This window comes from Procambarus clarkii, chromosome 20 (genome assembly GCF_040958095.1).
Source record: "Procambarus clarkii isolate CNS0578487 chromosome 20, FALCON_Pclarkii_2.0, whole genome shotgun sequence".
NCBI classification, from domain to species: domain Eukaryota; kingdom Metazoa; phylum Arthropoda; class Malacostraca; order Decapoda; family Cambaridae; genus Procambarus; species Procambarus clarkii.
In genome coordinates this window covers 15,458,706-15,476,717 of record NC_091169.1, presented here as the reverse complement: position 1 = coordinate 15,476,717, position 18,012 = coordinate 15,458,706, and the positions used below count along the sequence as shown (strand labels likewise).

Below are 18,012 nucleotides of genomic sequence, written 5' to 3'. Positions count from 1 at the left end.
CCGGAGTCTCTCCTGCGGCTGCGGTCCCGCCTTCGTCTGTTTCTGGAGGGCCCTCGGGTCACCCGGCGGTTGCTCGAGGGGCTGTGAGGGAGCCTGAACTTCGCGATGGTGGTCTACCCGCCGGGTCGGGTTTGGCTTCGACGGCTGTTCTGGTTCCTTCGGGGTTCCCCCTTCCGCCTCTCTCGCGATCGCAGAGTTTGACCTCTGGGGGACTTGCGTCGGTTGCTGCGTCACCGGCTTCCTTTTCGGGTTTTTCGGGGTTCAGTGCCTTGGCGCCTACCCGAGCCCTCGCTCGATGTGTACACGGATGCGTCGTCTCTCGGCTGGGGTTTTGTGACCAGTGCTCACCAGGCCGGCCAGGGGCGTTGGGATCCGTCCTTCCGTCGAGCTCACAGTACGGTGCGGGAGTTCGCGGCAGTGTGGTTTGCTCTGGGGAGGATTCGGGTGGCCCGCGGATCGACGATTCGGCTCCATTCGGACTGCTCTCCGGTGGTTCATTGCCTGAACCGCGGGGGTTCGATGCGGTCCTTGTCTCTTTGGGGTTGGTCGCTTCGGGTGACTCGTCTGCTGAGTTCTCGGGGTTTGGCTCTCCTGGCGGTTCACGTACGGGGCGTGTCCAACGTCTTGGCCGACGCCCTGTCTCGCTTCGTTCCCCTCTCCATGGAGTGGGCGGTCGACGACGAGTCCTTCCGTTGGCTTTGCCAGACGTTCGGGCGCCCCGAAGTGGACCTCTTTGCGTCGGCGTGGTCGCGGCGTCTTCCCGTTTATGCGGCGCCCTTCCCCGATTGCGAGGCCGTCGGGGTCGATGCCTTTCGGCTAGAGTGGTCGAGGTGGGGGTTCCTGTACCTCTTTCCCCCGGTTCGGCTGTTGCTCCAGGTCCTGACTCGCTTAGAGACTTACCGGGGGAGAGTTGTCCTTCTGGCCCCTTGGTGGCCGGCCCAGCCATGGTTTCAGGCGCTGGTTGCTCGGTGTCCGAACCCGAGGGTTTTCCCGCGGCTCCGCCTCTTTCAGCAGATCGGGCCGGTACGTCACGTAGCTGGTTCGATCTTCTCCTCGAGTCTTCGCGTATGGTTTTTTTGACTCGAGTCTATCATCATCTCTATGGTGATCAGGTGGCCTCCTTGTTGGTGTCCCACCTGAGGGCTTCTTCTCGGCAGCAGTATGAAGTTTCCTGGCGGTCCTTCCGTTTCTTTTTGCGTCTTCGTCGTGTTAGCTCCTTGTCTGTTCGGGTGGTCTTGTCCTTCCTCTCGTGGTTGTTTCAGGACCGTTATCTTATGCCTAACACTGTCGCTTCGTATCGTGCGGCGCTGGCGGAGCCGCTTCAGCTTGCTTTCGGTATCGATGTTACGTCTGCGCCGTTTCGCAAGCTGTCTCGTGCATTGTTTCACCTCCGGCCTGCTCATGCGTCGCCTGAGCCGTCCTGGTCTTTGGACAGAGTGCTCGCTTTCCTTTCATCTCCTCGTTTCGTTGTGGCCCCTTCGGTCCAGGATTGTTTTTCCAAGGCACTTTTCTTGTTGGCTTTGGCCTCTGGGGGTCGGGTAGGGGAGCTTCATGCTCTCCTCCGGCGCAGGGGTTTCTGCTCTTTTGGTCGTGGTGATAGTTTTGTTCGTTTGCAGCCGTCTCCTTCTTTTCTGGCGAAGAATGAGACTGCTGCGTTCCGGAGGGGTCCATGGGTGGTTGATGCTTGGTTGGTCAGGCCGGGTGTGCATCATGTTTTGTGTCCGGTTGCGGCGCTTCGCCGTTATTTGCGCGCCACAGCTTCTGTGTCCGGGGACGCGCTGTGGGTTGATCCGGTTTCCCTTCTTCCCTGTTCGCGGGTTCGAGTCTCTCAGGTCGTCCGCAGGGTTATTAGGTCCAGCCAGCTTGCGGTCTATCCCCGTGCCCATGACGTTCGTAAGTTCGCGGCTCTTGCTGCCGTCTTTGGGAATATGTCTTGGTCTGATATTCGGGCGCGGGGATTTTGGTGGTCGAACAGGGTCCTGGCTGCTCGTTACCTTGTGAATGTCCCTGGGCCTCGTCGGGCCTGTGTTGCTTTGGGTCGGCGGTTGCAGCCAGTTGTCTCGGCTTCGAGTTGAGGGGTGTGCGACGACCGCCTCCCGGGTAAGTCCCTCTTTTTCTGTCTGTGGGTAGTTAGCTCCGGGGAGCCGACGGGGCTCCCCCCAGAAAACCAGCGTTGAATGTAATGAAACGCCATTTTCTGGGTGAGTCCCAGAGGCTCCCCGGCATCCCTCCCTCCCTCCGGTCGGCGGTTTTTCGCGTTTTTGACATCCAGCCTCAAGAACTGAGGTGTGGGTAGCCGGCGCGGGGGTCTGGGGCTCCCCCTTCCCCCTCCCGGGGAGGGGGGAGCTGCGCAGACAGCGGCGCAGCAGTGTGTGACGTCACACTAGTTTGCTTGTTTTCGGTTGGGGAGTTCTATCCACTAGTTTGGTTTTTGGTAGCAATTTTAACCAGAATAGGGGTTTGTTTTGGGGCGCTTACCTTTCTGGGTGCCTGTTCCGGTCGATGGCAGACATAGAATGCTTCCAACTACACGGGGGCTTCTATAGGCCATTGCTCCCCTTGCCTCTCTGAGGGGGCCCGGTTCTGGCCGTGGTCCCCGGTAGGCCTAAGAACTCCATACACATGACTGATGCCAAAGTCTGACATTAGCATATCAGCCTGGGATAGCTCCGGGGAGCCTCTGGGACTCACCCAGAAAATGGCGTTTCATTACATTCAACGCTCGTTTTTGTCTTACGATTCCGCATAACAGCCTACTTTTCTCGTCCATCAAAAAATATTTCTATAAATTCCATTTTTTAACCGAAATGGATGGGGATACTTTTGTTTTGTAGAGAATTTATTTGCGAATGTTTTGGTACCAGAATGAATATTATATCACATAAACTTCTATGAGTAAAAAAAAAAATACACACAGTATGTTTGGGGGTGTGGCGAGCGTGTGGCAGTGGGTTCCCTTTAGCCGTTGATATATCCAACACGTGGGAAATATTTGTATGTGTTATGTATATGTCTGTGTAGGGAATTTTACTGCGATCACTGTCATACAAATTATAAAATGTTTCAACAAGTATAAACATGACAAACATCAAACGAACGAAAACAATGCGCTCGTTTCTGCCCCGAACGCATACTGAGCGACGTGGTTCTATATTTGGCGCTTCTCTTACACATGCTTTGTACAAATGTTATACAGTTCATCTTATAGAAAATTTTATTGCGAACACATTGGTATAAAAAAGAAATACGTACATAGAAAAGTAGGGTCAGGAAACGTATAAACTTTCCAAGCATGATTTCCCCCCTGTGTTTTCGCCAGTGCGCTCGCGGCTAACTACTCTCCACTTCACACACTCTTGCGGGTGGGCAATTACCTATATTAAACATTCATATGCATATGTCCGTGTAGAGAATTTTATTGCGATTCCAATGATACCAAAATTAGCGATGTAGGACAACTGTAGGCTTCGCAATCATTAAGAGAGTGGAAACATTTTGTTGCTGTTTGGCGCTCTCGGCGAGTGATCTGCATAGTTTTTTATTTGGTGTTGATACTCCTTATGCTTGGGCGGCATTTTATAGGTATGCTCTTATAGACAATTTCATTGCGAACACAGTGATACCAAATTTAAATACGTGCGCCTTCAATTATTGTCAGGACAGTCAAAAGAGTGTACACTTTTTCGGTCTTACCGCGTAGGCGCGCGAAGTGCCGAAAGCATCTGGGGTATTGTTTTTTTTTGAGCGCCGAGAGCACGAAAGTGTTAACTTGTTCCAACCGTCTACCACTCTATTTGCGAAGGTGAATTTTCTTATATTTCTTCGGCATCTGTGTTTAGCTAGTTTAAATCTATGACGTCTTGTTCTTGAAGTTCCAGGTCTCAGGAAGTCTTCCCTGTCGATTTTATCAATTCCTGTTACTATTTTGTACGTAGTGATCATATCACCTCTTTTTCTTCTGTCTTCTAGTTTTGGCATATTTAATGCTTCTAACCTCTCCTCGTAGCTCTTGCCCTTCAGTTCTGGGAGCCACTTAGTAGCATGTCTTTGCACCTTTTCCAGTTTGTTGATGTGCTTCTTAAGATATGGGCACCACACAACAGCTGCATATTCTAGCTTTGGCCTAACAAAAGTCATGAACAATTTCTTTAGTATATCGCCATCCATGTATTTAAATGCAATTCTGAAGTTAGAAAGCATTGCATAGGCTCCTTGCACAATATTCTTTATGTGGTCCTCAGGTGATAGTTTTCTATCTAGAACCACTCCTAGATCTCTTTCTTTATCAGAATTCTTTAAAGATTTCTCACATAATATATAGGTTGTGTGGGGTCTATGTTCTCCTATTCCACATTCCATAACATGACATTTATTAACATTAAATTCCATTTGCCAAGTGGTGCTCCATATACTTATTTTGTCCAGGTCTTCTTGAAGGGCATGATAGTCATCTAAATTTCTTATCCTTCCTATTATCTTAGCATCATCAGCAAACATGTTCATATAATTCTGTATACCAACTGGTAGATCATTTATGTAGACAATAAACATCACTGGTGCAAGAACTGAACCCTGTGGTACTCCACTTGTGACATTTCTCCATTCCGATACATTGCCTCTGATTACTGCCCTCATTTTTCTATCAGTCAGAAAATTTATCATCCATGTTAGAAGCTTACCTGTCACCCCTCCAATATTTTCCAGTTTCCAGAACAACCTCTTATGTGGAACTCTGTCGAAAGCCCTTTTTAGGTCCAGATAGATGCAGTCAACCCAACCATCTCTTTCCTGTAATATCTCTGTGGCTCGATCATAGAAACTGAGTAAATTCGATACACAGGATCTTCCAGATCGAAAACCATACTGTCTGTCTGATATTATATCATTTCTCTCCAGGTGTTCTACCCATTTAGTTTTGATTAGTTTTTCCAATACTTTCACTATTACACTTGTCAATGATACAGGTCTATAATTGAGGGGGTCTTCCCTGCTGCCATTTTTGTAGATTGGAACTACGTTAGCCTGTTTCCACACGTCTGCTACGATTCCTGTAGACAGGGATGCCTGAAAGATCAGGTGAATTGGAATGCTGAGCTCATGCACATTCTCTCAGAACCCATGGTGAAACTCCATCTGGGCCAGCTGCTATGTTCTTACTGAGCTCCTTGAGCATATTTTCCACTTCATCTCTAGACACCTCTATCCTCTATGTTGTGCTCTGGAATTCCCATTGTGTCTGGTTCTCTGAAGATTTCATTTTGTACAAACACACTTTGGAACTTTTCATTTAATGTTTCACACATTTCCTTTTCATTTTCCGTGAATCTGTTTCCCATTTTCAACCTCTGGATATTATCCTTTACCTGCAATTTGTTGTTTATGAATTTGTAGAATAGGCCCGGTTCTGTTTTACATTTATCTGCTATCCCCTTTTCAAAATTTCTTTCTGCCTCTCTCCTTACTGCCGTATAGTTGTTTCTCGCATCTTTGTATCGCTGGTATGTTTGAGGGTTTGGCCTCTTCCTATACTGATTCCATTTTTGTGTCTTTTGGTCTCTTGCCCTCTCACAATTTCTGTCGAACCAATCCTGTTTTCTGGCCCTGCACCTCTGTTTTGGTATGAATGTTTGTGTGCCTTCCTCGTATATTTTTAAAAATTTGGCATACATTTCATTTGCTTCCCTGCCTAGCAACAATTCTGTCCAATTACACTCATTAAAAAAATTTTGAAGTTCCCCATAGTGTCCTCTCCTTAAATCGAGTTTATCAACTGTTTCAATGTCCCCATTTTCTTCTAGATGATATCTTAAAGCATAAACAATGTCTAAAGGTGTACAGATTCCTGAGCCTATCGGGCTCTATCATATCTACACTTGAAACTGTGTATGGAGTCAGCCTCCACCACATCACTTCCTAATGCATTCCATCATTCCAGGTGGGTGGGTGGGTGAGCAGGCAGGTGAGTGAACAGGTGGGTGGGTGGGCAGGTGGGTAAACAAGTGGGTGGGTTGGCGAGACTGGACAGAGACAGATCACAGGTCTGTGTTCTCCTGCCTGGTGACCCCCCTCCCTCCCCCACCTCACGTCAGCCTTCCCATCTCCCCTCCGTGGGTGTTGACATGCTGTACGATGACTTTTAACACTTTAGTGCGCGCGCACTCCCTGAAAAAAAAAGCGGGTTGTGCGCGCGGCGTTCTGGGCGCTCAAGCGTGAACACAAAAAAGTTTATCATCTTTTCACGCTCCTAACATCAATTCTCGAGCTACATTTTTCATTTTGGTATCAATGCGTTGGCAATAAAATTCTCTACAAGATCATATGCATAAAATGTCACCCAAGCATTTGCTATCCCACCACGAAGTAAATAAACATGAAGATGACTCGCCGTGACACCCAAACAGGAAGTAAATGTTCATACTCTTTCGTTTGTTGCCAGCCTCACAGTCATCCTACAGCGCTTATTTTGATATCACTGAACTCGCAATAAAATTCCCCACCCAGACATATGCCTATCAATGTCTAATTATGTTCCGCACGAGTGTGGGAACTGGGCGAAGCGTTAGCCGTGATTTCAGCAGCGACGACACTGTTGTGATGCAGCGCTTTGAAACTTTATACTTATTTCACTGTCATGACATTATTTCTCGAGCTACGTATTTCATTTTTATAGCAATGTGTTCACAATAGAAAGTTCTATAAGAACGTGGGTAGAATTGGCCAACAGAGCGTCAAATAAATTTGCGGCGAATAAAATCTTACGCGAATCTTACGCGTGTTTGTACCCGTGAGCATAAAAGTTTTTACTTTGCTCATGTTTTTTCAAGTTTATACTTGATTCACTCCGTTTTTTTTGTTTGTATAGTGTTCGGAATATAATTCTCTACACAGACATATGCATATAAATGTAGAATCATGATCACGGCCAACACAAGAGTGTGTGGAGTGCGCGATTACCCTCGTTGTGACACCAATTCAATAGTCTCTCCTCTTAAGTTACAATACTTTGCCGTTTTCTCAAATTGGCACAGTGCCTATTAGAGAAAACAAAAATTTAATGGCAAACATATTCATACAAACCCCAAGTCGATCGAGTAGTAAATACCCAATATAACACTGTCCGTAAATTTACGTCGTGATCCGACAAGCGGTTAGGGAAACCACCCGTAAGTCCAAGTCGAAAATCCAGGAAAGTGTTAACATGTGCGCCTTAAGTTCTGTTCAATCCCATATTATTTTATTTTAAATATTTAAATGAATAGAGAGCAAACCAAATACTGTACTGTACTGTTTAACTATTATAGTGTGTTATTTAATTAACCCTTAAACTGCGCAACGCGCCTGCAGGCTCACGTCTGGTTTGCGCAACGCACCTCCGGATATTTGTATTTTTCACGTTCCATTCAAAACTCCCGCGGCTACATGGGGTTCACATCAGCTTCCTCAGGGCTCTTGTAAACAGACGCCGTCTTTAAAAAAAATCGTGGTCCACATTCCCGGGTGCGGGAGCCTCAGTAGTGTGTGAGCAACCAAGGCTGGCGCTCACAGCATGAGCGCACAGCACTGCTGTTCAGCGTGTGACCACAGCATCGCCTAATAATGTCAAAATATATATATAACTTGTATTATTTAGCTATGATAGTGTTATATTAGAGCCTGAGTGTGATAATGACTGGGTACAATGTTCAAATATCAGTGATTCAATGCTGTTCACGATGTTCACAGCGCTAGCCACAGCACCACAGCATTATTTCGTTCATCTAGGAATCTTCAAATGATTTCTTAGGTTCCTTTTCAAAATAAACGTGTGGTCAATTATTCATTTACAGGAATTATAGTGACCAGGATTGTGATAATAGCAGGATTGTGGTTATAATTAGCGTTGTGCGTAGTATTGTGGAAGGAGGAATTTTGATGAGGGAGGGAGGGCGAGAATTGAGGTAGCCTCTGTGTGTGTGGCTGCCACTCTTGTTTTGTTCACCATACTAGCTTAGTGGTTTGCTATGGGCAACACATGTACATGGGTATATATAGTGTGTGTATATAGTGTAAGAACAGCAACAGGAGAATGTTGAGAGGAGCTATTTTGGTGAGGGAGGTGATGTAATCCGGTCCGTCTAATTACCACAAGCTACACAAGCTTCACAAAGCTTCCTGGCAATATGTTAGTAATGAATAAATATGATATATTTACTCATTATAATGTTGGTACTGAATGTACAACACGAGAAAACATAATTTTAATCTGAAAAAGTATATTTTTATTAAGAAATTAGACGAAAATAAAGAGCTGGTGACACCAAATAAAGTCGACGATCCAAGCGTCGGTTAGGTTAGGTTAGGTTAGGTTAAGTTAGGTTAAGTTAGGTTAAGTTAGGTTAGGTTAGTTTAGGTTAGGTCAGCCTAACCTAACATATCATATTTATTCATTACTAACCTATTGCCAGGAAACTTTCTGAAGCTTTGTGAAGCTTGTGTAGCTTGTGGTAATTAGACGGACCCATGTAATCGTAGCATCGTCAACTGTGTGATTTTTCATGCAGTGTATGGTGGCCACTGTACTCTTTGGAGACAATACCGGCTTACTTGCATAGTTCTGGTAAATAAAACATGTAGATAGGTATATAGAACATGTGTAATAAAAACTATAACAATATGGTGGGAGGAGCAATGTTGGCGAGTAAGATGTTGGAGTGAGGGAGACTGGCTGGGTGTGGCTGCTCTCACTCAAGGTGTTCTGAATGTGTTCATGGTCAAATGCTCCTATTGGCCCATACGAGGCAGCTGCTATTGGCCCATACGAGGCAGCTGCTATTGGCCCATACGAGGCAGCTGCTATTGGCCCATACGAGGCAGCTGCTATTGGCCCATACGAGGCAGGTGCTATTGGCCCATACGAGGCAGCTGCTATTGGCCCATACGAGGCAGGTGCTATTGGCCCATACGAGGCAGCTGATATTGGCCCATGCGAGGCATCTGCTATTGGCCCATACGAGGCAGCTGCTATTGGCCCATACGAGGCAGCTTCTATTGGCCCATACAAGGCAGCTGCTATTGGCCCATACGAGGCAGCTGCCATTGGCCCATACGAGGCAGCGGGTCCGTCTAATTACCACAAGCTACCACAAGCTACACAAGCTTCAGAAAGCTTCCTGGCAATACGTTAGTAATGAATAAATATGATATGTTAGGTTAGGCTGACCTGACCTAACCTAACCTAACCTGTCCTAACCTAACCTAACCTAATCTAACTTAACCAAACCTAACCTAACCAAACCTAACCGAAGCTTGGATCGTCGACTTGATTTGGCATCACCAGCTTTTTATTTTCGTCTAATTTCTTTATAAAAAGATACTTTTTCAGATTAAAATTATGTTTTTTCGTGTTGTACATTCAGCACCAACATTATAATGAGTAAATATATCATATTTATTCATTACTAACGTATTGCCAGGAAGCTTTCTGAAGCTTTTGTAGCTTGTGGTAATTAGACGGACCGGAAGCAGCTGCTACGCGATGTTCTGAATGTGTTGATGGTAAATGTATATAGTGTGTGACAGTGTATAGTGAGTACATATGTTGTAAATATACATAAATGAACATGAAAAATTGGTGTGAATAACTGTATGATGGGAGGGGCAAAGTTTTTTTTTTTTTTTTTTTTTTTTTTTAGATATATAAAAGAGTTGTTACATTCTTGTACAGTATCCACTCAATTTAACGGCCTATATGGGGCTGTACCCTGGTCGTTATTTCCGGAGTTCTGGTATTTCCGAAGTTAAGATGTCGGTAATTTTTCAAGTAACATTCAGGTAGGATATACTTTATACTGTATAACAAGGGACCACACAACAAGTGAACCATATAAACCAAACACCTCCTTCCCTCCCCTCCCTCAATGTCTTCCATTCCCTCCCTCATTATCTTCCATCCCCTCCCTCAATGTCTTCCATTCCCTCCCTCATTATCTTCCATCCCCTCCCTCAATACCTTCCATCCCCTCCCTCATTATCTTCCATCCCCTCCCTCAATGTCTTCCATCCCCTCCCTCAATGCCTTCCATCCCCTCCCTCATTATCTTCCATCCCTCCCTCAATGCCTTCCATCCCCTCCCTCATTATCTTCCATCCCCTTCCTCAATGCCTTCCATCCCCTCCCTCATTATCTTCCATCCCTCCCTCAATGCCTTCCATCCCCTCCCTCATTATCTTCCATCCCCTTCCTCAATGCCTTCCATCCCCTCCCTCATTATCTTCCATCCCTCCCTCAATGCCTTCCATCCCCTCCCTCATTATCTTCCATCCCCTTCCTCAATGTCTTCCATCCCCTCCCTCATTATCTTCCATCCCCTCCCTCATTATCTTCCATCCCCTCCCTCAATGTCTTCCATCCCCTCCCTCATTATCTTCCCTCCCCTCCCTCAATATCTTCCATCCCCTCCCTCATTATCTTCCATCCCCTCCCTCATTATCTTCCATCCCCTCCCTCATTATCTTCCATCCCCTCCCTCATTATCTTCCATCCCCTCCCTCAATGTCTTCCATCCCCTCCCTCATTATCTTCCCTCCCCTCCCTCAATATCTTCCATCCCCTCCCTCATTATCTTCCATCCCCTCCCTCAATATCTTCCATCCCCTCCCTCATTATCTTCCATCCCCTCCCTCATTATCTTCCATCCCCTCCCTCATTATCTTCCATCCCCTCCCTCATTATCTTCCATCCCCTCCCTCATTATCTTCCATCCCCTCCCTCAATGCGTTCCTCATAACATGAAAACAGCAGGTGATGGAGGAAGGAGCTACTAACGGGGTCGAGGGAGCTACAGTACTATAACGGGGTCGAGGCCTGGCTACCCAGACATCTGTCAGCGCCTGCTCGCAGATGCCAGCTGTGCATAATTCATAAATAAAACTATATTTGTTTAATTAACAAATAGGAAACTATAAAACATGTTATTGATTAATAATGTATAGTTATATACGAAAATTAACATATTTTGGCATAAATATTTTACAACTAAGATTACAAAATTTAATACAGTATGGGGTGAGAGGTTTGGCACCATTGCCTTGGTCAGCAATTCTGCCCTCTGCCTTCCTTATCACCACCCCTCTCCCTCCCTCACTACCACCACCAATACTCTCCCTACCTCCCTCAACACCACCCCTCTCCCTGCCTCCCTCAACACCACTCCTCTCCCTGCCTCCCTCAACACCACCCCTCTCCCTGCCTCCCTCAACACCACCCCTCTCCCCTGCCTCCCTCAACAGCACCCCTCTCCCTGCCTCCCTCAACACCACCCCTCTCCCTGCCCCCCTCAACACCACCCTTCTCCCTGCCTCCCTCAACACAACCCCTCTCCCTGCCTCCCTCAACACCACCCCTCTCCCTGCCTCCCTCAACACCACCCCTCTCCCTGCCTCCTTCAACACCACTCCTCTCCCTGCCTCCCTCAACACCACTCCTCTCCCTGCCTCCCTCAACACCACTCCTCTCCCTGCCTCCCTCAACACCACTCCTCTCCCTCCCTCCCTCACTACCACCACCAATACTCTCCCTGCCTCCTTCAACACCACTCCTCTCCCTGCCTCCCTCAACACCACTCCTCTCCCTGCCTCCCTCAACACCACCCCTCTCCCTGCCTCCCTCAACACCACCCCTCTCCCTGCCTCCCTCAACACCACCCCCTCTCCCTGCCTCCCTCAACACCACCCCTCTCCCTCCCTCCCTCACTACCACCACCAATACTCTCCCTGCCTCCCTCAACACCACCCCTCTCCCTGCCTCCCTCAAAACCACCCCTCTCCCTGCCTCCCTCAACACCACCCCTCTCCCTGCCTCCCTCAACACCACCCCTCTCCCTCCCTCCCTCACTACCACCACCAATACTCTCCCTACCACCCTCACCACCACCCCCAACACTCTCCCTGCCTCCCTCAACACCACCCCTCTCCCTCCCTCCCTCACTACCACCACCAATACTCTCCCTACCACCCTCACCACCACCCCCAACACTCTCCCTGCCTCTCCCCCTCAATGCCTCCCTCCATCAATCACTGCCTCCCATCCCTCCCTCAAGGCCTTGGAGGTCGGTGGCCTGTTGCCACATGAGGGGCCGCCGATGCCAAAACAAACTCAATACCGACCTTCGGTAATATCGACCACCAGACTGGTATATGAGGGTCCAGATACCGATCTCCCAAACCGGTCGTTATTACCGGCAGATCGGTATAAAAGAGGCCGTTAAATTGAGTGGATACCGTACAGCCACTAGTACGTGTAGCGTTTCGGGCAGGTCCCTGGAATACGATCCCCCGCCGCGAAGAATCGTTTTTTCATCCAAGTACACATTTTACTGTTGCGTTAAACAGAGACTACAGTTAAGGATTTGCGCCCAGTAAATCCTCCCCGGCCAGGATACGAACCCATGACATAGCGCTCGCGGAACGCCAGGCGAATGTCTTACCACTACACCACGGAGACTTTTAGAAGTTGAAAGAATACAATGTTGGAGAAGTGAGGGAGGGCTGGCTGGGTGTGGCAGCTCTCACTCGCGGTGTTCTGAATGTGTTGATGGTGAATGTATATAGTGTGTGACAGTGTATAGTCTGTAAATAGATTGTATATATACACAAATTAGCATGATACATAGTAAATATGTGCTGCATATGTGTACACAAGTTTCATGCACGTAACACAGTGTCTACGGACAGTACTGATGTTGTACTGCGATATTATAGTGTACGTGTTCATTATGCATTGGATTGGCACATAAAAACAATGAAAATGTATTTGGAAAGGTGCGCACAAAATGAACGAAAATATATTCGCGGCAACTCGCGCGCCCCGCCGCCCCCGAGAGCTTATGGCACGGGCGCACGGGGAATGATGACGTCACGCCCCAACTTCTGGACCACATAGCAGCCAAAGTAAGTACAATTTCGACTTTTTTTTTTTTTACATACCCATACTGAGGGAAGGGTTTTTGACACTTTAAAAAGAAAAAAGAATTTTTTCCAGAGAATTTATTTCCTGCGCACTGCGGGGGTGTCACATTTGGAGGCAACGCAGTTAAGGGGTTAATATTCATAACTAGCTTTCCACAGCAATAAGAAAACATATTAATTCTTGCAACACCTCCAACACTACCTTCCTTCATTAGGCTTGAGCGAGTCACATACACACTCAACAGTTCTCCCTTCCTTCTTGCCAACTCACTCTCTCCTTCCCTCCCTTCCTTCCTGCCAAATCACTCCCTCCTTCCCTCCCTTCCTTCCTGCCAACTCACTCCCTCCTTCCCTCCCTTTCTTCCTGCCAAATCACTCCTTCCTTCCCTCCCTTCCTTCCTGCCAACTCACTCCCTCCTTCCCTCCCTTCGTGCCAACTCACTCCCTCCTTCCCACCCTTCCTTCCTGCCAACTCACTCCCTCCTTCCCTCCCTTCGTGCCAACTCACTCCCTCCTTCCCTCCCTTTCTTCCTGCCAACTCACTCCCTCCTTCCCTCCCTTCCTTCCTGCCAACTCACTCCCTCCTTCCCTCCCTTCCTTCCTGCCAACTCACTCCCTCCTTCCCTCCCTCTCTTCCTGCCAACTCACTCCCTCTTTCCCTCCCTTCCTTCCTGCCAACTCACTCCCTCCTCCCCTCCCTCTCTTCCTGCCAACTCACTCCCTCTTTCCCTCCCTTCCTTCCTGCCATCTCACTCCCCCTTTCCTTCCCTTCCTGCCAACTCACTCCCTCTTTCCTTTCCTCCCCAACTCACTTCCTACTTCCCTCTCCCCCTTCCTGCCAACTCACTCCCTCTTTCCTTCCCTCCCCGACTCACTCCCTCCTTCCCTTCATCCCTTCTTGATCGTTATCCCCCAGGTGGTACCTCCCAATGCTCCCCTCCCTCCCAACACCACCCACCCACACCACCCCCTCCTACACCATGCACCGCAGCCACAACCTTACGGGATTAATACGGTACGGCCCGCAGCCTGGCTTTCATATCCGGACAATTCACTGCTTGTCTGGCTGACTGTCCAGATAGTGCAACATTGGCAGTAAGTTAACTGACCCAGATTTTTTATCCAGTCAAACACCTGATTTTCCGGCTCCTATGGACATTTTGGCCGGATATTGAGATAACTTTATCCGGTCACGATTTTGGCCATATATGGGCGTTTTCCGGATATTCGAATTCCTGATAATCACGTGTCTACAGTATTTCTTATGGGAAAATTTGTTTCGTGTTGGAAATTTTTGACTTACGAACCGTTTCTGAGAATCAATTAAATTGGAAAACCAAGGTATCACTGTATAAGAAAATTCACTTTCACAAACAGAGTGATAGACGGTTGGAACAAGTTAGGTGAGAAGGTGGTCGAGACCAAAACCATCAGTAATTTCAAAGCGTTATATGACAAAGAGTGCTGTGCAGATGGGACACCACAAGCAGAGCTCTCATCCTGTAACTACACTTAGGTAATTACACTTAAGCTAAGTGATGTTGGCTCTGTCTAGAACATTAGTTCTGCCATGTTCTGCCCTGGCTGAACATTAGTTCTGCCAGGGACATGATTTTGTTTCATGTCATCCACATTGCATATGCCCTGGCTTTATAGCTTGCTCTGTGGGACAGAGGGGTTTCTTTCCTGTCTCATCAGAGATGCCTGTTTTGAGGGCAAGTTAAAACGATTAAAACTTGGGCCCTGGGCATAGGGAGGGGTATCGTGGCCATGTCCTGGAAATACACCTTTGGGGCAATGAAGGATATGTCCAGATCATACTTGGACGGGAAATAAAAAAAACATGTCCAATTGATGCTACACATCTTCAAGACCAGGAGCCAAACTCAAAAAAAAAAAAAAAAAAAAAAAAGAGAGAGGAGGACTGGCAACAAAGCTTACATCTTCCCCAGAACACTTAAATCATAAAGAAGGAATAACCAGGCTAGCAACATGGAAAGCAGCAAAATCCTGGGAAGTTTAACCACTCCAAACACATTCCAGAGTAACTAGGAAGTGGAGGAAGGGCTAGTAGGCTTCAGATCATAGTGTTTGTCTGTTACCCAATTCTTTTCAGCCCAATCACAAGCTGTTCAATCACACTTCGACTATTATCAATCAAGTACTATATGCTGTATGCTAAAAAATTATGCAAATACTGTATGAGGACTGTTAATGTTGAGATGGAGAAATTTCTTCATATTTACTAGACAAGTTGAGCATTTAAGACAAATATTTGAGGTGATTAAATACTAGTCATAATTTGTTTTGTTATCTTAGGAAAAACCCAAGTTTATGGTGCCCTATATAACATGGAGCAGCGTTCGTGTGGGAATATTTATCACACTGTCTGTGGTTAGCATTGTCATATATATCTCCATGCCAGCGGTTCTACTGGCACTCCTAGCAACTATGATCATCCTTGCTCTTATTGAAGTTGTCTACCTGTTGTTCGTCTGTGCTCATTATATTGAGGTGAGTCAGTTTATTTTGTATAAAGACAATCTTTAAGAGGGTATGTGATATATTTTGAAAATTTTAACCATATTAATGAAAGGTTAATTTTGTTTAATACTGTAACTAGAAAGACACTACATTTAGAATTCCACCATATATGCAAACAAAAAGATTCAAATATTGATAAGAAAGTATAAATTTAATTATATTAAAAATCTATTGAGCTCCAATGTACTGTTATCCTATACAATCTTGTTTCAGAACTTAGTCTATATTTCGTATTGACTTTTATTGATAATAATTAATAATAATTCATTGTGTTTAGGGGGACAGGCAGCCAGTGTGTATCCATATACGTTAGGCTTATATTGAGGTCCCCTCCCTACACCCCCTCTCTACACCCCCCATGTCAAATTATTGATCCCACCCAAGATGCAACCCCACAACAAGCTAACTCCTGAGTACCTACTTACTGCTAGGTGGACAGGAACATGAGGTGATAGGAAATGTACTCAACCATTTCTGTCCCGCCCGGAATTCAAACCTGGACTTTTCTATTGTGAGTCAAAAACGAACCCGACTGTACTACCGGGACCCTCATTTTCTATTGTTGTAATATCAACATACATACTCAGTAGAAACTTTCTTCCTGTACCATAAGTTTTGTCATTATTTTCTGGGGAAGCCCCGTCAGCTCCTCGAAGCCTTACCAGGCTTATATGCTAATTGTCAGACTTTGGCATCAGTCATGTGTATGGAGTACTTAGGGCCTACCGGGGACCATGGCCAGAACCTGGCCCCCTCATAGAGGCAAATGGAGCAATGGCCTATAGAAACCTCCATGTGGTTGGAAGCATTCTATGTCTGCCATCGACCGGGTCAAGCATCCAGAAAGATAAGCGTCCCAAAAGAAATCCCTATTCTGGTTAAAATTGCTACCAAAAGTCGAACTAGTGGATAGAACTCCCCAACAGAAAACAAGCAAACTAGTATGACATCACACGTCACCGCACGTCATAGGTATTGGTGGAGACCTAGACACCTGACAGTGTATGCGTGTTTATCTATGTGGTACCATGACATTACACTCATCTGTGAATGATACAGTTGCTCTAGTCCCGTGGTCCTCTCCTGTTCTTATGTCTTGCATGCTTCTTCGGCTTTGTGGATCCATCTACAGGTGGGTCCTCATAGCGTTTCAGCATGTTAACGTGGTACTTCTTCTTGGCACCATCGACGTCGAGCACATAGTTTTAAAGAGTGCATGCACTCCACTACCGTGCATGGGCCCTTCCACTACAGCAAGAGCTTGTTCCTGCTGGTGGGAAGTAACAAAAGTACCTTGTCACCAACATGGAACTTGCATTCTTTTGCTTTTTTCTCCTTGGCAGACACTCCCTGAATGTCTCGCAACTTCAAGGTTTTTTCTGGGCGAGTCGGCTTGTTGCTCTCTGACCTCGTAGTGACAGCTGCTACGAGCGAGTTACCTATTAATGGAGTTGTTGTCGCTTCAACCAGGGGTTTTGCTTCTCCCTCCATTACTTCACAGCTTGCTTTCTCTCCCTTATTCTTCCCTTTGGGTTTCAGCTGGGTGTGGGTGTGGTCACTCCCTGTGACGTCGCCCCTGGGTGAGTCATCTGTGGCACCAGCTGTCTGAGGACGTCTGCACCCAGTTGAGGCAGCTTCCTCACTCTTCCCTGTTTTCTTTTAGGGTGGACTTGGGCAGTTAGACACTCCCGGGACATTCCCCCAGTAAAAGTCCATATACAGCACGTTCCGGTTGAAAGGCACGAATTTTTCCTTTGATGTATGCTGTGTCAACCCACACATACACCTCCACCATCTCCTTAGCATAGCCATTTAGGAATTGGACATCTATGTGTCTACCTGTCTCAGATCCTGGCGTTATTAGACTGGTTCTCACCATGTGGGTGGTGGCGCCTTTTTCACGAAAGACTTTCGCCAATTTTCCGTTAACATTCCCGTCCACCACCTCAAGGGTCCAAGCTAGTGGATCCTTTCCAACGTTGGGATGTTTCTTACCACTTGAGCTCACACCTGCTATGTAACCTGGCTTCGGTTTTGCCTTGCAATCAGCTGCCCGATGACCTGGCTTACCACAGTTGTAGCACTTGTGTACATGCTTGTTGGAGGAGTTTCCCTGCCCCTCCCCTCCCTCCCGGCACACCAGTCTTAGGCTTAGCTCCCTCGCCAGTACCTGCAGCATGATGCTTCTCGTGCGGCTTCACCCCTTTCACCTGTCTCTTGGCCCCAGCCCACAGATCAGCTTGCTTGGCCATAGACTGATTTGACATAACTTTTGCTCTTTGTTGCTTGACGCAACTCCTGCTCTTTGAGCTTGACGCAGAGAGACGATTCGCATGCTTCTAAGAACTGTTCACGAATCATCAGTTGATAGAACTCCATGCTCCCAGGACCAGTCTCCATGAGTTCACAGTAAAGGTTTAGACTTGATTCTAACCGCTGTAACATTAGCATATATGTCTCCCCTTTTTGCAATTGAGCCCTACAGAAATTCTCTAGCATCCGGTCTGCAGTGATGCCAAAACC

General features: G+C 46.9%; 1 protein-coding gene across 2 annotated transcripts in view; it reads left to right on the top strand.

Moving 5' to 3' along the window:
- The window catches only part of LOC123755353 (uncharacterized), a 144,414-nt gene that overhangs the window by 104,748 nt on the left and 21,654 nt on the right, over positions 1 to 18,012 (top strand). Inside the window, exon 5 of one of the 2 annotated variants that reach the window (XM_045737894.2) lies at positions 15,265 to 15,459. The exons of the other annotated variant lie outside the window; for it this stretch is intronic. Coding sequence (XP_045593850.2) covers positions 15,265 to 15,459 — 195 coding nt within the window. The remainder of the gene's footprint in view (positions 1 to 15,264; positions 15,460 to 18,012) is intronic. 2 annotated transcript variants of the gene reach the window in all.